Below are 21798 nucleotides of genomic sequence, written 5' to 3'. Positions count from 1 at the left end.
TACATGAGGAGCAAAACAAGGTAAAAGAAATATGGTAATGTGAGCAATATTCAGTATCAGTTGAAGCAGAATTATTGGAATGCATAGAAAAATAATTTATCAAGAGTGTAACTATGCTTTAGAGAGATAAAACATCTTCAACATGAAACAGGAAAAAAGTTATAATGGGAAAAAACTGGAAGTTTTAGATATGGAAATATTTAAACAGCAATAAATAAAACAATATAAAGAATAAAAGAAGGATAGGTGCACATACCTAATGAATTTGTGAACCAGACAATCAGATCAAGAAACTCTTATAAAAGGCAATGATAAAGGAAAACAAAATTTAAAATAAAAAATTTAAAGAACATGGTGAATAGAATTAGAAGTCCCCCAAAGGAGGCAAACATATATAGACAATAATATTTGAAGAAATAGGGAACATTTCTAGAACTAATGAAAACTGAAAAAACAAGAGAAAGAGAAATAGACATAGCAAATCAAAAATAGCATCTGGTCAATAACAAATTGGGGGAGGTTTAGGGAATTTTAAGCAAACCAGACTAGCCTAACATATGTTAGGGGAGAAAATACAGATATTGACAATAAACAAAGATGTTAGCAATAGTGATAAATAATTATAAATATGGATATTTGGTTAAGGGTAGTCATAATAAGAACAAAAATAGATATGCGACCTTTAACTCATCATCACACAAAAGCTGGAAAGAAGAGACTACTTTTAAAATATGTTTTTATTAAAGTCTGGTAACTGAAACTATGAAACATTAGGAGAACCAAGTCCTAGAAAAACAGAAATAACAAACTGTAAATGGGCTAAACACACAAGTTAAAATATAATTTGTTATTGGGTTTTAAAAATTAGGATCAAATCAGGTATGGATGATAAGAGAAAAGTTAACATTAAAAAACACACAGATACTAAAACAACAGGATAAGAAAGGATACAAGGTAAAAATGAATAAGAGAGCAGATGCAGTAATATTAATACGAAAAATATAGAATTCAGTTCAAAATGCATCATAAGTGGCAAAGAAGGACTCTATATAAAGTAAAAGAAAAAGCAGAACATGAAGACATAGTAATCACTGAGTATTCATTCAGTTAATTAAACAGGCTTTAACTATGTCAAACTACAACCATCAGAATGTGATAGAATTAGATAACCAGCGGGCGCCTGGGTGGCTCAGTTGGTTGAACATTCAACCCTTGATTTTGGCTCAGGTCATGATGTCACAGTTCATGAGATCACGCCCTGCGTCGGGTTCTGGGCTGAAAGCATGGAGCCTGCTTGGGATTTTCTTCCTCCCTCTCTCTGTCTCTCTTTGTCTCTCTTTCTCTCTCTCTCTCAAAAATAAACTAAAAAAAAAAAAAAAAAGAATTAGATAGGGGTGTCTGGGTGGCTCAGTCAAGTGACTTCAGCTCAGGTCATGATCTCACTGTTCATAGGTTTAAGCCCCACATTGGCCTCTGTGCTGACAGCTTGGAACCTGGAGCTTGGGTTCCAAGCTGGAACTTGCTTGGGTTTCTGTGTCTCCCTCTCTCTCTGCCCGCCCCCCCCCACCCCCCGGCAGTCTCTCTCTCTTAAAAATAAATAAATATTTTAAAAAATTAAAAAAAAAAAAAAAGAATTAGATAAATCAGTAGCTGGAGTTACAGATTTTAGCATGCGCTTCTCAGAAATTGATAGATCAAGAGTAAAAAGTTAAGATGCTTAAGCCATTAGATTTGGATAGAAAACTACATCCATGACACAGAAAATAAACACTTTTTCCAAGACATAAGAAACATTTATAAAAGTTGAATACTTATTAGGTCACTAAAAAAGTGTTAGGAAATTCCAAAGGATCAATGTCATATGATCTATGTTCTCTGACCAAAAGTCAATAAAAATCAAAGTTAATTTAAAATAGGCAAAAATCAAATAATCAAATCAATAATATAAAGAATGTATTACTGAATAACTTTGCAAGGGAGGAAAATTAAAGAATGTTTGGCAAAGAATGACAAATGGAAACACTTGAAGTACCAATCTTTAGATAATCATTAATATCTGTAGGTACCCTGGTCATAGAATTTTAAAAGTTAAAAATTTTTTTTTTTAATTTTTTTTTCAACGTTTATTTATTTTTGGGACAGAGAGAGACAGAGCATGAACGGGGGAGGGGCAGAGAGAGAGGGAGACACAGAATCGGAAACAGGCTCCAGGCTCTGAGCCATCAGCCCAAAGCCCGACGCGGGGCTCACGGACCGCGAGATCGTGACCTGGCTGAAGTCGGACGCTCAACCGACTGCGCCACCCAGGCGCCCCTAAAAGTTAAAAATTTTAAATGAGGTATTGTGCAATCCATTATAAGATGTGCAGGCGAACAAGATTAAAGAAACAAGAATGAGTGACACAGATAACATAAACAATAGAGAAGATAAACAAAAACAGCTGGTAAGATAGATTTCTAGTACAATTGATATGAGAAAGAGAAGATGGAAATAAAAAATACAAGCAATGACCATTGAAAATAACTGTGTAAACGTTGAGATATACATACAATAAAAGCATATTAGGAGTATTCATATGCTAAAACATCTGAAAACCAAAATGGAGATATGGCTTAAAAAAAAGTCTCCATTGTTTTATAAAAAAGAGTCTCCATTGTTTAATAAGAAAAGTTGAACATACCAAAAGCATTAATCCAACTGATATACTGGTCTGAGATAATCCCTCCCCAAAATGCCACAGTCCTAATAGCCTTAAAATCCATTTTTCTAAAGTTTCAAATTAAGAGGAAAACTTATATTGAATAATAATAATTTATGTTATTCCAAAAATTGAGAAAGCGTGTAAACTGAAAAACAATTACAGTTTTACTGAGGTTTTACTTAACATAAAATTCATGAATTTTAAGTGTATAATTCAATGATTTTGGGTTAATTTATGGAGTTTTACAACCATCACCATAACTCAGTTTTAGAATATGTCTGTCACCCCAAGGGGTTTCCACTATGACCACGAACAGTCAATCCCAGTTCCCAGCTCTAACCTTAGGCAACCACAGAATTCTCTGACTATAAATTTACCTTTCCTCTATACTTCTTATAAATGGAATCATAAATATGCAATTGTTTGACTCTGGCTTTCACTTTGCCTAGTGTTTTTGAGGTTCATCCATATCATAACTTTCTTTTTATTTCAGAATAATATTTCATTCTATAAATGTAGCTCATTTTGTTCCATTACCAGTGGACTTTCAGACACTTAGATCATTTCTAGTTTCGGATTATTAAAAAGAATGCTGTTATGAACATTCACATGCATGGCATATGTATGGACTTATGTTATCACATCAGTGGGGCAGATTCCTAGGACCAAACTTGCTAGGTCATATGGTCAATTGATGTTTCACCTAAGAAAGTGACCACCTCTTTTCTAGAGTAGTGGCATTTTTCTCCCCCCTTAGGGAACTAGAGGCAGATAGAGGGGGAGGGAGAGAGAATTTTAAATAGGCTCCACACTCAGCATGCAGCCCCACTTGGGGCTCGATCCCACGATCCTGAGATTATGACCTGAGTCGAAATCAAGAGTCAGACGCTAAACCCACTGAGCCACCCAGGTGCCCCCAGTGTAGCTGCATTCTCGAGTACTCTTACCAGAAATCTGCAAGTGTTCCAGTTTCTCCACAACCTTAAAAACATTTTGGGGTTTTTTTTTTGTCTTTATGATTATAGCCATTGTAGTGGGTGTGTAATGGCACCTCATTGTGGTTTTAATGTGCGTTTCCCTACATAATAGCAATGTAAAACATCTTTTTAAGTGTGCACTAGCCATTAAGATGTTTTTAGTGTAACAGCTCTTTTTAATTGAATTGTCTTCTTATGTCTGAGCTGTAAGCGGTCCTTATATATTGCAGATAGAAGTCTTTTACCCAATATATGAATATATGAAAATCAGAAATTTTCTCCCAGTCCATAGTTGCTTTTCTGTTGTTTCAAGGATTTCATTTGAAGCCCAAATGTTTGTATAGGCATACTTTGGAGACATGGCAGGTTTGGTTCCAGACCACCACCATAAAGCAAATACTGCAATAAGGCAAGTCAAATGAATTTTTTGGTTTCCCAGTACTTGCAAAAGTTATGCTTACACTATGCTAGTGTTTTAAGTGTGCAATAGCATTACGTCTAAAAAACACCATGTACATACCTTAATTAAAAGATAGGGTTTTTTTGGCTAAAAAATGCTAATCATCGTCTCAATTTTCAGTGAGTCTTCATCTTTTTGCTAGTTCAGAGTCTTGTCTCAGTATCAATGGCTGCTGATAATCAAGGTGGTGGTTGCTGAAAGCTGGTGTGGCTGTTGCAATTTCTTAAAATAAGACAACGAGGAAGTGTGCCATATCGATGAGCTCTTCCTGTCATGAATGATTTCTCTGTGACATGCAATGCCATTTGGACTTCTTTCAAAATTGAGGCAGTCCTCTCAAACCCTGCCACTGCTTTATCAACTAAATTTATGAATATTCTAAGTCCTTTGTTGTCATTTCAACAATTCTCACAGCGTCTTCACCAGGAGTAGATTCCAGCTCAGATTACTTTCTTTGCTCATCCATGAGAAGTGACTCCTCATCCGTTCAAGTTTCATCACAAGATTGTAGAAATTTAGTCAGATCTCAGCCTCCACTTTTAATTCTAGTTCTCTTGCTCTTTCCATCCCATCTATAGTTGCTTCCTCTGCTGAAGTCTTAAACCCTTGAAAGTCGTCCATGGAGGTTCTCGACTCCTGTTAATATTGATACTGTATTTTGACCTCTTCCCATGAATCATGAATGTTCATGAATGTCAATTTCTACCAAAGAAAAAGCCTGCTACAGGATTTTGGTAGGGAAGATGTTGAATTTATAGATTACTTTTGGGAGAACTGTCATCTTGATAATAATTTATCGATTGTTCATCATTAGTATACAGAAATAAAATTGAATTTGCATTATTTATTTGCATGCTGAAATCTTGCTAAACTCATTTATTAGTTCTAGTTTATTTTCTTTTTGGATTTTCTATATATAGTATCATGTTCCTACAATGAAAAAAATTGGTTTTTTTCCCAAGCAGAATGTCTTTAATTAACTAAAACATTTTGCTTATTAAATTGGCTATACCCTCCAGTTCAATGTTGAATAGAAGTGGTGTGTTGAATAAGAGCGGTAAGAACAACCATCTTTGCTTTCTTCTCAATCTCTTTGGCTTCTAATCATTAAGTATGATTTTAGTTATAGGTTTATCATAGATGTCCTTTATCAGCTGAGAAACTTTTGTCTATTGGTAGGTGTGTGTGTGTGTGTGTGTGTATGTGTGTGTGTGTGAAAGAGAGTGTGTTTATCTTGAATGAGTGTGGAATTTTGTTAAATGCCTTTCTGCCTCTATTAAAATAATCGTGTAGTTTTGCCTTTATCAATGTGGTGTAATAGATTTTCTGTTGTTAAACCAATCTTGCATTCCTAGAGTAATTCCTACTTGGTCATGGTTTTATCTTTTTTATGTTGTGGATTCTGTTTGCTAATATTTTGTTAAACATTTTTCCATGTACGTTTATAAGTAATATTTGCCAGTAGTTTTTCTGTAGTTGTGTTATCTTCCTTTGTTTTTTAAAAACTTTTTAATAATGTTTATTATTTATTTTTGATAGACTGGAGGAGCGGCAGAGAGAGAGGAAGACACAGACTCTGAATCAGGATCCATGATCTGAGCTGTCAGCACAGAATCTGATGCAGGGCTCGAACCCTACAAACTGAGATATGACCTGAGCTCAAGTTGGATGCTTAACCGACTGAGCCACCCACATGCTCCACTTCTTTGGATTTTGTATCAAAATAATACTGGCTGGTGTTACTTCTTCTACTTCCTGAATGAGTCTATAAAATATTGATACTGTTTCTTCTTTCATTATTTGCTGGGGATCACCACTAAAGTCTGAACTTTTCTTTGATTTAATCACGGATTCAATTTTTTTGCTTGCTATACATGTATTTTGATGTTCTAATTTTGGGGTCAGTTTTTAATAATTCATTTATTTCTAGGATTTTTTCCATTTCATGTCAGTTGTCTACTTTTTTGTGGCACAAATTTATTCATAATACTCTACTATAATTCTTATAATTTCTCCAGGGCGTATATTGATATCCCAAATTGCATTCCTGATTTTGGTAAGTATTGTCTTCTCTCTCTCTCTCTCTCTCTCTTTAGGTCAATTTATTTAAAGATTTGTCTCAAGGAACCAATATTTGGTTTATTAACTTTTCCTATTGTTTTAATAAAGTTGTGTATTTTATAGATTTCTGCTTTAGTCTTTATTATATCCTTCCTTCTGCTTGGTTGAGATTTAGCTTGCTCTTCTTTTTCTAAGCTTCTTAATGCAGAAGTTAAGATGATTAACTTGTGAACTTTCTTCTCTGATTTATGCATTTAGAGCTCTATAGAATGCTTTAGCTAAATGCCTAAGTTTCGAATTGCTATGTTTTTAAAAATTTTATTCAATTCAAATTGTGTTCTAGTATCTGTCAGGAGTGTTTCTTTTATCCATCAATTTTTTAGGAGTATGTTGCTTAACATGCAAATATTTGGGAATTTCCAGAATTTCTTTCTCTTGATGGTTTTGTATTCAATTCTATTTTTCAGAAAACATACTTTGTATGATTTTAATTCTTTTAAATTTATTGAGATATGGGCTCCTAGGTGGCTCAGTTGGTAGAACACCCAACTCTTGATTTCTGCTCAGGTCATGATCCCAGGGTTGTGGGATCAGCCCTGCATTGGGCTCTGCGCTGAGCATGAAGCTTGCTTAAGATTCTCTCTCTCTCCCTCTCCTCCTTCTCCCCCACTTACACTCTCTCTCACTCTCTCTCAAAAAAATAATAGATTTATTGAGATAGATATCTTATAGAATGTTCCATTGTTTCTTAAAAAGAATGTACCTCCTGCAATCATTGGGGAAATACTCCCTATATTTCAGTTAGTTCATAGTGTTGTTCAAGTATTCTATATCTTTGATGGTATTTTCTCTAGTTGGCTCTTTCAACTTTGAAAAGTAGAGTATTAAAATTTCTGACCATTATTGTTGAATTGTCTCTTTCTTTACTTATAGCATATTTAGTTTCACACATTTCAAGCTTCTGTGAGTAAGAGCAGTTATAATTGTTATATCTCCTGATGTATTAATACTTTTAAAATTATAAAATGTCCTGGGGTACCTAGGTGGCTCAGTTGGTTGAGTGTCTGACTTCAGCTCAGGTCATGATCTCACAGTTCGTGAATGTGAGCCTTGCATCGGGCTCGCTGTTTTCAGCACAGAGCCTGCAGAACCCACTTTGGATCCTCTGTCACCCTTTCTCTCTCTGCCTGCCCATGCTCTCTCTCTCAAAAATAAAAATAAGAACATTAAAAAAAATAAAATTATAAAAGGTCCCTATTTGTCTCCAATAATATTTGACTTAATGTCTATTTTGTTAGATAGTAGTATAGCAAATCCTGCTCTTTAGTGTTATACTTGTCATGGTATCACTCTTCATTTCAGACTCCTGTGTCTGTAGATCTAAGGAGTATCTATTGGAGATAGTTATAGTAGCTTTTTGTTAATTAAACAACAGTCTCTGACTTTTGATCAGAATGTTTAAATCATTTACATTTAGTATAATTATTGATATAGTTGTATTTATATTTGCTATGTTTCTGCTTGTTTTCAATATACTCTTACTCTTTTTACTTCTCTGTTCTTCCACTACTGCCTTCTTTTGGGTTAAATATTTCTAGTATGTCTTTTTAATACTTCTGTTGATTTTACATATTTATTATATATATCATTTTATTGCTGCTTATTCTAGTGATTATCATATTCACCCCAGTTTATCCCAATCTATTACAGATTAATATTTAATTCTGGTAAAATATAGACATTTTGCCCCTATATAGCTCCATTTCCTTTATTCCCCTTTGTACTATGGTTATCTTAAATATTTTATCTATACACCCAATAAAACAGCATTACAGTTAATGCTTTATAAAATACTATATTGTTAAAAGAAACTAGGTAAAAATAAGGGAAATATATTTATAAAGTAGTTCATTTTAACCCATGTGTTTACCATTTCTGGTTCTTTTCACTTCTTTCTATAAATCCAAGTTACCATCTGGAAGTCATTTCCTTTCATCTAAAAGACTACCCTATTATTACTTGTAAAACAGGTCTGAAGGCAATAAATTTTCTCCAATTTCACTTATTTGGAAATGTCTTTATTTGACTTAATTTTTATTGGTTAATTTTGGTGAATATAGAATATGGATAAACATTTTTTTTCTTTCAGTACTTTGAGCATGTCATACATTGTATTCTGGCCTTCATTATTCTAGATGAGAAGCCAGTCATTAATTGAAACCATTATATACAATGTGTCATTTTTCTTTTTCCACTTAAAATTTTTTCTCCTGATTTCAGCATTTTAATCATGATAGGCCTAGGTGTTGATCTCTTTGTATTCATACTATTTGGGACTTGTTGCAATTACTGAATGTGAAGAGTAAGTTTTTAAAAATCAAACTTGATACATTTTAGGCCATTATTCCTTCATATAATTGTTCTGTTTATTTGATCTTTTTTATTTTTGGTATTTCTATTGCACATGTATTGACATGCTTACTACCTCAGGGACTCTTTGTGTCCATTTTTAACCAATATTTTTTCTACTTCCATTGTTAATTTTTATTTATCTTTCTACAAGTTTACTAATTCTTTTTTATGCAGCCTCAGAGCTTCTTTTGAGCCTCTCTACTGAGTTTTTTATGTGTTATGCTATCAACTCCAGAATTTCTATTTGAGATATTTATCTTTGTCTATCTCCGTCTCTATCTCTATTTACTGAAAATGTGAATTTATTTATTCTTTGTTATTATACTTTCCTTTAATTATTTAAATAGTGTTTGAACTATTTAAACACTTTTTAAATAGCTGCTTCAAGCCTTTGTCTGCAAAATCTAACCCCCAGAGGCATTCAGATAGTTTCCATTGGCTTTTTTTCCCCCTGAGTAGGGGTCATACATTCCAGTTACTATTTTCATATTTCATAATTTTTGTTGATGGCTAGACATTTTGGATAATGATTTCACTATAAAAAATATTTTTGCTGTTGTGTTGCGTATTTGCATCTTCGGCTGGGCTAACTCTCTGATTTCTTGCTGTCCCACAATGTACAGTTGTTGATACATCTGCTAAAAAAATGTTTATAGTTTTTATTTTTTTAAGATTGGGTCTTTAGATTTTTCTTTCCATATCTCTATAGGTTGGCAGATGGCCAATGATTAGACACAGTTTGTGCTCAAACATCTCAAGCTAGTAAGGCTTCCATCCCCTACAGATAGGCCTGTGTATATTGAGGAGGACATTCAAAGTTCAGAATACATTTACATCTACCTCGGCATTTGCTTTCCACTGGGATTTTTTCGTGTGTGTTTTCTAAGTGCTGTGCACAATATTATGGCCAACGAAGACTTTGTGAATTTCTTGGTCTTTCTTTACTCTCTGCTGCCTATGTATGAAGACCCAGCCAGAAATATGCTTGCCTCAACCATGTTACCACTTCAGGCCATTGTCTTTACTCTGGGTGAAGATCATGACATCTACTGAAAACACCTCTGGATATAATTGTTGCCCACTGCTCTAAATTACTTCAATAAGACAGTGCAGTTGCTGACCCTCATAGTCTGCCCAACTGGTGGACATTCTATACCAACCCAACAACAAGAGTGAAATGGGAGTTTCCTTAAGAAGAACATCACAGACTCCCATTGTTCTAAATCAAAGTTCAGCAGTTTTTCAAGCATAAATGCTTATCAGATTGACATAGGCTACTGGTCAATTTCCAGATGCTATGAGGGTTGTTTTGGTCAATTTTGTCTAGATTTATAGTTGGTTTTTGGGGAAAGGATTTGCTAACCTTGTTATTCAGCTATAGCCTTAAGTGCCACTTCTCAGGGTAATTTGATATTGATTTCAAAACCAGATAAGAATAATTAAAAAGAGAAAAGTATACACTCATTTTACTTAGGAAAATAGTTTCAAATTTTCTAAATAAAATACTAACTATAATTCAACAGTGTATTAAAAATATTAAAAATATATTAAGGTTAGTATGATTTACCCTAAGAAAACATGAATAGTTTAACATTAGCAAATTTATCAAGAAATTTATTACATTAATAGACTGAAAGAGGAAAGTTAGAAAATTATTTCAATAGTTGCAGAAAAGGCATTTGACAATGATCAAAACAGATTTAGAATATTAAGAACAGAAAGAAATTTTTCTAAACCTGCTATAGTTTATTTAAAAAACACCTACAGGGGCGCCTGGGTGGCGCAGTCGGTTAAGCGTCCGACTTCAGCCAGGTCACGATCTCGCGGTCCGGGAGTTCGAGCCCCGCGTCGGTCTCTGGGCTGATGGCTCAGAGCCTGGAGCCTGTTTCTGATTCTGTGTCTCCCTCTCTCTCTGCCCCTCCCCCGTTCATGCTCTGTCTCTCTCTGTCCCAAAAATAAATAAACGTTGAAAAAAAAAATTTTTAAAAAACACCTACAGTAAACATACTTAGTGGAGAAACTTTAGATATATTCCTTTTAATATATGAAGAGAGGGCAATTTGATGTTCATTATCATCACTACTATTTAACTTTTGAATTCTAGATCCTGGCCAATGATACAAGAAAAGAAAAAGAAATAAAGGAGTGATGAAATGCAAAAGGAAGTTATGAAACACCTACTATCTCTTATTATGCAGATAATGTGATGAACTACCAAGAAAAAATGATAAAATTAATAGATAAACTATCAGAATTAACAGAAGATGCCATAAAGCTATTCAGTGTAAGATTAACCTGTAGAAATCAAAAGAATCTTTCTATACCAGCAATAACCAGAAAGAAAAACCATAAATAAAATACCAATCAAAATAGCAATAAAATTACAAATTTTGTAGGTATTAGCAAAAATCATAAAAATCTCTGTGGAGAATATAGATTTCATGAAGTACACAGAAATTATTATGAAGTAATGATAAGGTATTCTGTGCTCTTGAGTTGGTCAAGTTACTACTATAAAAAGTCAATTTTAGGGGCATCTGGGTGGCTCAGTCGGTTAAGCGTCCAGCTTCTGCTCAGGTCATGATCTTGTGGTTTTTGAGGGCAAGCCCCACACCTGGCTCTGTGCTGACAGCTCAGAGCCTGGAGCCTGTTTCAGATTCTGTGTCTCCCTCTCTCTGCCCATCCCCCACTCACACTCTGTCTCTCTCTTAAAAATAAACATTTTAAAAAAGTCAATTTACTCAAATTAATTTATAAATTCTTCGTATCCCTAATCACTTTGGGTTCCCAAACTCAAGTTAGATTTTTTCATAAACTGAACAAACTGTTTATTTGTAATATAGGGGGGAAATATAGGTCTATACATAGGTAAGTCAACTTTGAAAAAGATGAATTAAGAAAGGGGACCTGCCTTATTAGTTATTAAAGCAATGAACTCATCTAGGAACTCAGGAACACATACATACACACATATGAACTTAATATCCTACACAGTTGGCAACCTAAATCATAAATAAATGAATCAATCAATTAAAAAATAAAGTCTCTACACAGACCAAATACATTAAAGATTAAGAGGAATTAGATGAGGGTGGTAGAAATGAAAATGGTAAAAAGGAGTCATACTTGGGATATACTTTGGAGGCAACACCAATGACAGTTGTAGATGGACTGGATATTAGAGTTGGAAAGTGAAAAAAATGACATACTAGTGAAGTAGAAATTGATGATGCAAGAGAGAAAGGATTTCTGTAGGAGGAAAATTCTTGAACTGGAAGAGCACCTTATTCTGAAAGTGAGTGTCAGGGTTGATTTTTGATGGGAGGAATCTAAGCACAAAAAGTGGGTAGATTTTTCTCTCTTATAGTAGACAGAAAGTAACAACAAAAACAGTGTAATTACATGAACTGATTCAAACACAAATAAGTAAAAATCTAAACAGAAATTATCTGAAAGGCCCAGAGACAAATATGAACTACCTTAATTTATAAGTACCTTCCTCGGTGGGAAAAAAGTAACCATAAGAACTTAAGAGGTAAAAATTATAACTCAGGCATAAAATGATAACAGAAAGGTATAATGTCTTCAAATTCCAAAATTTTATTTCTTAAAAATCCTACTTGATTAAAATTCAGCAAATATATGCCTACATGTGAAAACATCTGACTAGCAATATTTAGAAATAGTTTTGTTAAAATTGGTATGTTTGTATAATTCATTTTTTGGTTTGTATTTCCTTGTATTTTATATTTTAAAACATCACTGATTAGTTTCTCATGAAGGAGAAAGATGGGGAAGAGAAGGTAGAGGAGAGTAGATCTTACTGAAGGAGCCTCTCTCTAAATGTGACCAGTAAGGGCAGAATTGGAACTTACCAGTAAACCTTTCTGATCTCCACAGACTTCACAGAGCACAGAAGCAGCTCGCTTTTGCTCAGATAAAGGATTTTCAGGGATTGACCAATTGAGTGGTGACTGTGTTATTGTTTTGGAAGTGAGATTGGTTGAGTTCAAGCAAAGAATTTGGTTGACTAGATTTACTGTGGAGGCTAAGATTCTCAGACAGACCTGAGTAACGTTGACAGGGAAAATTTTAGCTCGGTTAGCCCAGGGATGTTACAGCAATTTGGGTGTGCCTCCCCTGACTGATCATTTTAATTATGTGTCAGGGACAGGAGTGGAGGAGAAAGAAGATGTTGGAAAATAAGCTACAGAGGAGATCTATAGTGATATGAGTTGTCAGGATTCCTAGTGGTAACCCCAGCTTTGTCAATAACTTACTGTGACACAGTGTACCCTAGAAATTTCCCTTAATCTGGGTCTAGAATTCTTATTTTTTTGTAGAAATACAAAAATTGTGTATACATAAAAAAATAAAAAGTGAAATCATTGTGTGGTGGCTGGAAGCTGTATGGTTTCATTTTATTTGATTTTTTATCAAAAAATTTTTTTTTTTTACCACAGAGCACTTTTCTCAAACAAATATTAGCCTGTATTCCAATCTACAAAATAGATACAAACAAGCAACTTTAGTTGAGTTAGGGAAACTACAGGTATCAGAAAAAACATGAGTAGGAAATAAAAGAAGGAAAGAAAAAACAAAGAAAAGGAATCAGATGCCTGCTAACACATGTTAAACCTTGTACTTGGATTTTTAAACTTAGTTTCTCATTTGGTCCACATTCCATTTCACAGACGAAAAAACTGAGACGCAGAGACACATAAATTGTCCAAGTGACATAGGCAATAAATAAGAGTTCTGAGATTTGAACTTAGTTCTAATAGTTCCATGAAGGCTCTTGGTGAAGCCGAGACAGGACAGGAGGAATGAGAAATGGCTATGGAAGGCAGACATCACACTCACTTACTCCACCTCTTAGCGTCTGTCAGTGCCCAAAATGTTTTCTGAGAGTTAGGTCATGGGTTGGGCATAGGGACAAGCTGTACCAGATAGTTAGCCCACCCCTGGACTAAGCCATGTTCCCTCCCTTCCTAAGTAGTTGGCTTCACAACAGGTATGACCTAGTAATTAGGAAATAAACAAATAGTTTTAAATAGTCAAACATAATCTTGAAAGTAAATATGACAAGTTGACTTCAAATAATCTCACCGTTTCTGGGGCAGCGGCCTGAGTGGCTCTTGTTAAATGCCTAGCCCTCTTCTGGGATTTTGCTTGTTTTTCCCTGGAAGAGAGCAAGGAAGAGCATAGCTTGCTTAGATATGTTTTCCCAATTTGGGGGATAATAGCATACATGTCAAACTTAATTTTAACTCTTACCCTGAGCTCAATCAGGTATATCGGAAGTGAGGTACACGCAGAAATGAGCCAAGGTACCATAAATGTCTCCTCAGTACTGAAAAATATCTCAGATATGGTTCCACAGAAGGCAAGAATCTTTACCTTTAACTGCATAATGACTACTCCCCCACCCCTTTCAGTGCTTTCAACATCTAGGTGGTCACCAACTCTAAAAGCCATCTCTGCCATTGTTGGAATAGTCTCTTTGAAAGACCATGTTCACACTGAAGCAAAATCTGTTTGTTTCTGGTTCTACACTCTAAGGTCCCACAGAGAAAATTCAGAAATTTGAGGATAGCTTTTATGCTTTGCATAGTTTCCTTTCTAGATTAAGAAACCGTGTTTATTCCGACATAATTTAAGTGATAAAAATAATAATTGAGTGAATGACTTCAAAGAGATAAACTGCCTTGTATGTCTCAAGGCATTCTACTTTTGTTTTAAATTATTTTTCAGTAAATGTACTAGGTTCATAGTTTCAGTCTCCTGTCAAGACAATCCTATGTAACAAGGAGGAAGCTTTGTAGTAACTAATACAACTGCTAGTTTACATTCAGGTTTCAAGAGAATAATTTGCCATAGGTCTCCCCCCATCCCCACCTAAATCTTGATCTTTTTCCTTCATCTTCCCACAGTTTCTTCACTAGCAGCAGCATGTGTGATCATGGCTTCATTATCCCAATATTATTGACTATGTCAAATTAAATCCCCTGAGATTTAATTAGCATTTAAAAAGCTAATTATAACGTAATTATCTTAAATGGATCAGCTTAGTGTTGGCTTAGTATCAGTGTTGAAGTTTTGATGGTGGTCAGAAATTAAAGATGACCTCCCTATTCAAAAACAAAATAGAACACTTTGATTTGAGGATTCTCTATTGATAACAAGCCTTCTTCCACCTTTGGGTGTCATCAAAGAGAAGGAAGTCAAGTTAAGAAGCATTACATAGATGTTGGTAAACTTTCAGGACACTCACCCTTTCTGAGCTGCCGGTATGTAGAAAATAAAATTAATTCTTTAGACCTTCTCATCCTAGTGTAATCCTAGGTGTCTACAGACACTGGCAGCTCACAGGGTCAGGGTGCAAGATGTGTCCTGCTTAAAGCCTTCTACTGTTTGGCTGCCATAAGGAGAGCTTGGCATCATTCCCAGGGTTGGGGGGCAGGGTGGTGGTGGTGGTGGCTTTTCTCAGTCCTGAGGGTACCACAGAGTCAGGGCTTAACACAACTAAGAATTCTTTTTTCCCAGAGTCAGGAAACTCAAATTGGAACTATATCCTCAAAAGACTATTAAGTGCTACATAAGGTATTAACCCTCTACCCTCTGGAATGTTTTAGAATACCATTTGAGCGATTTAAAAATCTTTCCAGGAGGCACCTGGGCAGCTGAGTCAGTTAAGGGTCCAACTCTTGATTTCAGCTCAGGTCATGATCTCGAGGTTACTGAGATCAAGCTCCACGCAGGGCTCTGTGCTAACAGTATGGAGCCTGATTGGGACTCTCTCTCCCTCTTTCTCTGCCCCTCTTCCATTCCCTAGCATTCTCTCTCTCTCTCTCTGTCTCTCTGTCTCTCTCTCTCTCTCTCTCTCTCAATAAATAAATAAATAAATAAATAAATAAATAAATAAATAAATAAAAGTTAAAAAAAAATCTTTCCAGGTAGGAGGTACTTATCCAACTTCTGCTAAGCATTTTTATTTAACCATTTAGATTTAGAAAAGTACATTTGATGGGATATAAAAAGAATACATTTACTATTTCAGAGAATAGCTGTTAACTCAAACACTCAAAAGAACGAGAACTTTTACTCACAGTATCATTTTGCATGTGGCACACCTGCTGATGAATGCTATTCCATCCGGGCTTTGAAAAAGTTTTTTATCTTGGGAACAAAATAATTTTCCATTTTTCATTAATGCCCGATATTCATGGCATGTTTCCTAAGGAAAAGATTTAAAGAACTGTGTTTACTGAAGCTCATAAAACCAAGGCTTTACCTTCTAAGAACTTCCTTGAGCAATATTATTTAATGACCACTACCTGCTTTCTATCGAAGCCAATCACTCAATTGACACAAATAACATGAATTCAAATAATGACTGGATTGTCCCTTGGGGATTGAAAATCCACTTAATAAGCATTCATCTAAAACAATGAGTAAAATGGAAAGACCTGACCTCATATTCCAGGGCTGTCATTCCCAAGCCCAATAGCCTTCTCAAATTAAGTTCTCAATGGCTAACTTACCCTATCTGTAAAAACAGGATATAATTTCATACGTTTCATATGTCTTGTGAACATTAAATATTATAAGTATGTGAAACATTCAAAGGTGCTTGATACATAGTAAATAATCAATAATCACATTCCTCTCCCCCTTTCCTCCTCCTTTATTATTATTGTTGCTATTATTATTATTATTGGAATATGATGCATATAAGATACCCAGCACACAGTAGGTCGATAATAATTGCTGTCAAAAGGAACATGAAAAGACTACTGAAAAGGTTAATTCAATATATTTCATGGAAGGCTTTCTGTGTGTCACTATTTTCTAGGAACTTAAAATCAATGGTGCATTTGCACTATCTCATACAGTACTAATTTAATATGTCATACTTGCTATCAGTTTAGAAAATCCACTAGGTATTTTGAGCAAGCCTTTAGAATGTAAGTTCTCTGGGGTTTTTTTGTTTTGATTTTGCCAAAAAAAATACTGCCTCAACATGTTTACATAAGAAAAAAAATTAAACGATGCTTTTGTGTCCAACTCTGACAAATACAACCTCTTCAAAAGAAGTGATCATAGAATTCTGTCCAGCCTCCTATATCTTTATAATAATCATTCAATCAGTTAACAAAAAGTCATTACAATATTAATATACTTTGCTAAGTGCCATGTATATAGCTAGGTGCATGGATAGAGCAATGAGGCAGGAGCATCCTTGCCTGAATTGTGCTTACCATCTAATGGATACTAATGGATAATGATGTACTTCACCTAGCTTCTTTAACATGGGAGGCAGTTGGTAGCACTAGCAGAATAATTAATGGAGAAGAGGAATAAATAAATAATATCAGAGACAAGCCCTGGGAAATTTTGCTAATGGTGACCTACCAAAATACCTCAGAAAATGATTATCACTACCCAGTGATGTTATCTGAGTAGCACAGTAATAATTTCTGGCAACTGACTGATGACTGGGCTGCTTCAGCTCTGTGTAGTCTCTGATTCTATAGTATCTTTTTTTTTTTTAAGGTTATTTATTTATTTTGAGAGAGAGAGAGAGAGAGTGTGTGCATGAGCACTGGAGGGGCAGAGGGAGAGGGAGACAGAACCCCAAGCAGGCTCTGTGAGCCTCACAAACTGTGAGATCATGACCTGAGCCGAAACCAAGAGTCTGACGCTTAACCAACTAAGCCACCCAAGAGCCTCTGATTCTACAGTATCTTATGCCAACATGGAAAGTTACTGCTTAGCTTGCCAGACATAACTGATTCTAAAAATGCAAAATTCTAGATGCAACTTTGTCATAGAGAGAAGAGCTTGGTATTTTTTGTGATAGAAACATATCCCTTGTGAGTTAAGATAGAACTCAATGCTGTTTTTCTGAGTTGTGAAATAATCCAATGGATTCTCTTGGCAAACAGAAAAAAGGCCATAAAAATTAAAAGCAGGAGGTGGGTTTTTCCCTGGAAAAAACAGCCTTTGGCTTGTTTTCATTTTGTTTTGTTTTGCTATTGTTGTTGTTCACGTCTTCTCCACTGTCTCAGAAAAACTAAAGCCCTCCAGGGCCAAGCTCTTTCCTTTACTGGCTCTGACATAGCTCATTGTCTTCTACTGTCTCTCCTCCAACATCATAATACAATCCACCAGGAGCTGGCATCACCTCCATTCTGTGTTAGGGCACTAACAAGGTGCTTTTGACTATAATAACCCTTCTGTGATAACAAATTTAAATGTATGGTAAAGATCCTTGCAGATGACTACAGTCATTTTCTGTGCTGTTCCGGGTCATGTTTATAACATTCAACATGCTTTTCTGGAGCTGTCAAGAACTCAAGCTACTGAATTTGGAAAATAAAAATTCCAGGACCATAAGAAACATTAAATCAATACTTCTCATTTCTGACAAAATATACAAAGATTGCTATCAGAAATATTTCCAGAGACATAATTATTTCTTTGTGTTCTTCTTGCCTATGCCAACATAAAGGGTGGCTAAATTTATTTTTAAAAGAAATAGAGTTTGTACAAAGTCCCAGTTGCAAAATTGCCTGGATGGCTCAGTCGGTTAAGCGTCCGACTTCAGCTCAGGTCATGATCTCGCAGTTAGTGGGTTTGAGCCCTGCATCCAGCTCTGTGTTGACAGCTGAGAGCCTGGAGCCTGCTTCAGATTCTGTGTCTCCCTCTCTCTCTGCCCTTCCCTTGCTCATGCTCTGTCTCTCTCTCTCTCTCTCTCCTTCAAAAATAAAAACATTTAAATTTTTTTTTAAAAAATAGAAATATCTATCAGAAATCACCACCCATTATCATAGAGTCTGAAAAAGCAAATTATGGCTTCATGCACAGTGATATTTATACAATACTCTTCTTTTTGCCAGTATAAAACATGCAAGTGAGCATGCTCTCTGACTCCTTCAAATCCAAGTTTTTTCTACTCTACTCTACTACCCTACTTATTCTATAGAGGTTTCTGAGCCTCTCCTCAGACAGCAAACTTAGATGACATAATAGAGACTATGGTGAAATTTTCTACCGGGGGTGCCTGGGTGGCTTAATCAGTTAAGTGTCTCATTCTTGATTTTGGCTCAGGTCATGACGTCACGGTTGGTGAGACAGAGCCCTGAGTCAGGCTTTGGACTTCAGATCTTTGTTTTAATGCTGTGTTTTTAGAGAAAACTTCTTGACTATCCTAAGAAGAACTGATACTACCTCCATCCCCGGAAATTCCTACCTTCCATCCTACTTCATTTTTCCTGTGACACTAATCATTATTTAATGTGCTATACATTTTATTAATTGACTCATTAACTTGTCTGTTTTTCTCCACTAAGATGCAAGTTCCACAAGGGCCGGGTTCCTGTCTGTTTCCTTACTTTCCAATATCTCCAACATCTCAAACAGGGTCTGACAAATGGTAGATGCTGAGTAAATATTAACTGAATGAAATACATACACTGACATACATATACAAATATATACTAGGTACAGACAACCCCTTTATACGCAATAATCACAAGAGCATTCACTTCAGCTTTCTATGTATGTTGTTACTTTTTCAGGTGTTAAACTGAACAATACTAATTCACTGGTATGTTTATGGAATTTTTTTAAAGTTTATTTATTTGGAGAGAGACAGAGAGAAGACGCGGGGGTGGGGGGCGGGGGGGTGGCACGCAGAGAGACAATCGCAAGCAGGCTCTGTGCTGTGAACACAGACCTCAACCTGGGGCTCGAACTCACAAACTGTGAGATCATGACCTGAGCCGAAACCAGCAGTCAGAAGCTTACCAACTGAGCCACCCAGGTGCCCCTGTTTATGGAATTTTGAAGCACTCCTTTAGCATGCTAGATTGCCTCTTGCAGACATCCATCATCATTTGTACATTGATATGCGTGTCTGTGTGTGTGTGTGTGCGTCTGTATGATTCATGTCTTCCTTCATAAAGACTTGTTTCTGTTTTTAACAAAAGCTATTAGTACCTATCAGTATAATATGTCTGTATTATTAACGTGAAGGTGTTGGCCACAGATCATTTTTCTTTAGAGATCTTGGAATGGATTCAATGAACAGAAAAAGCAGGACTAACCTGATTTTCACCCTCACTGGCAGCATCTGGGACAAAAATATAGAAACCAAAGTTAAGGGAATGTAAACTATTCAATAAACAAACAATTCACTCAGTGCAGTGTCTTGCTTATTTTAATGGCAATATGTTATAAAACCACAAATTGTTTTTGAACACATTAAAATTTACGATGGCAAATAAAATGAAGGCACTGCACCAAGAAATCAGCACGTACACTCACAGAGGTCCAGTCACTCATAAAAGTCTAAATTACTTTGGAAAATAATACTCATATACTTTCTTACCCCCTCAAAATATCTGATTTCAAAAAGATCCTTTCACAGAAAAGTATGAGAAACCTCTCTTAAAATTATAATGTAACAAATACCAAGTATATCACAGCAATTATAATTTAAAAGTATAGTGTAGCGTAAAGTTTATACCATATATACACATAAAATTAAATTTTCTGAATTCTGGCAACTCTGCCTCCTTATTACAGCTACAAGAATTAGAGATCTGACAAAAATTAAGAATAATTAAAACCCCAGGCTATTATACTCTCATTAACAGACTCCAGCGCCCCCCTTTTTTAATGTTTATTTTTTGAAAAAGAGTCAGAGGGCAAGCGGGGGAGGGGCAGAGAGAGAGGGAGACACAGAATCTGAAGCAGGATCCAGGCTCTGAGCTGTCAGCACAGAGCCAGGTGCGAGGCTTGAATCCACAGACAGCAAGATCATGCATGACCTGAGCCAAAGTAGGTTGCTTACCCAACTGAGACACCCAGGCGTCCCAACAGACTCCCTTTTGTACCTACACACTTATTTTAGGAAAGTGGCATCATTTATGTATAATAATCTCCAGACTCTTCATCTCTGAGATTTTCTTTTAAAAAATGCAAATGCTTCAGAGAAGATTGAGCCTAGGCAATTCATGTTTCCTTCAAATTCAAATAGCAAGTGCAAAAACTTACCTTTCACTTCTTATAAAAGTCTCTTACCCTTTAGGAGAGTGCTCTCAGTCCATTTAGGATTTGGTAATACAAAAATAAAATATACTAGAAGGCACTGCTACTTTAAAATAGGAATAGATGATTGAATTTGATTTTTAATTGTTTATATATAGTGTGTGTATATATATATATATATATATATATATGTATATGAAATGTACATCTACATTTTAAATATCTACTACATACATAATTCCTATCAGTATGAATTGATGTAGTTGGTTACGGGAAGATGAAGAAGAATCTATTAGCTTTTCAGAAGTAATAAAGAATTAACAGAAGGATTTCTCATTGGTAAAAATTCAGATTATGTCAAACTACTTGCCATTTCTAAAGATAACAACATAGTTATTTATTAAGCCACATATGTAATCCTTCAAAACTCTGTCTGGCAAGATATTTCAAGATTATACATACACACATACATATATACATACAAACACACATTTCAGGAGTAGGGGGAGGGAGACAAGTCCCTGCCTAGGGCTTTACCATGTGTGGCAAGAGGCTTAGATTACATGCAAATTGCTTACCTTGTATAAGGCAAAGAGCCAGGGTCAGAAGCATTGGCACTGTGGCTATCTTCATGTTGAAGATGATGTAAGTTGGTTACAAGTCTGCTCCGTGCATTGCTCACCAGCTGGTGCTCTAAGACTGAACCCGTGGAGATGCAGCCTACTTTTTATATATACTGGCAAATACTGGTGACACCCACAACAACAAGCAACATTATAAAACCAGTTGTTCAAGGTCGTGCTAGACTTAATACACCACATCAATTTAGTTTCCATCCTTTAGCATCCTGTCAAGGGAGCAGATTTGAACCGATAATGTTTATTTCTACAGTTCTAATATGTTTTCATGATACCTCCCCCAAAAAGCGATAGATTGAATCCAAGAATGTCATTAAAGTTTAATACTCCACGGTTATTAGTATCTAAGAACTGAATTCTTCACCAAGACCAGACACATTACTTTTCAGACAAACATGTTTCTAACTGGGCTCCCTTCATAAGTGGGAGGGGAGGGAAAAAGACAGATGGATTACCCTACTAGTCAGAGACTTACAGATTCCCACATCTGGA

The 21798-nt window shown here is 35.5% G+C and overlaps 1 protein-coding gene across 1 annotated transcript in view; it reads right to left on the bottom strand.

Moving 5' to 3' along the window:
* The window catches only part of SPINK5 (serine peptidase inhibitor Kazal type 5), a 75901-nt gene extending 54600 nt beyond the window's left edge, over window positions 1-21301 (bottom strand). Inside the window, exons 1-4 of the mRNA XM_047866275.1 lie at window positions 21247-21301; window positions 19723-19748; window positions 15721-15848; window positions 13721-13793 (exon numbers count right to left, since the gene is read on the bottom strand). Of these exons, the coding sequence (XP_047722231.1) occupies window positions 13721-13793; window positions 15721-15848; window positions 19723-19748; window positions 21247-21301 (282 nt within the window). The remainder of the gene's footprint in view (window positions 1-13720; window positions 13794-15720; window positions 15849-19722; window positions 19749-21246) is intronic.
* Between the last annotated feature and the right edge of the window lie 497 nt (window positions 21302-21798).

This window comes from Prionailurus viverrinus, chromosome A1 (genome assembly GCF_022837055.1).
Source record: "Prionailurus viverrinus isolate Anna chromosome A1, UM_Priviv_1.0, whole genome shotgun sequence".
NCBI lineage: Eukaryota > Metazoa > Chordata > Mammalia > Carnivora > Felidae > Prionailurus > Prionailurus viverrinus.
The sequence above is the reverse complement of the archived record's forward strand: the minus strand, read 5'-3'. Positions and strand labels throughout refer to the sequence as shown.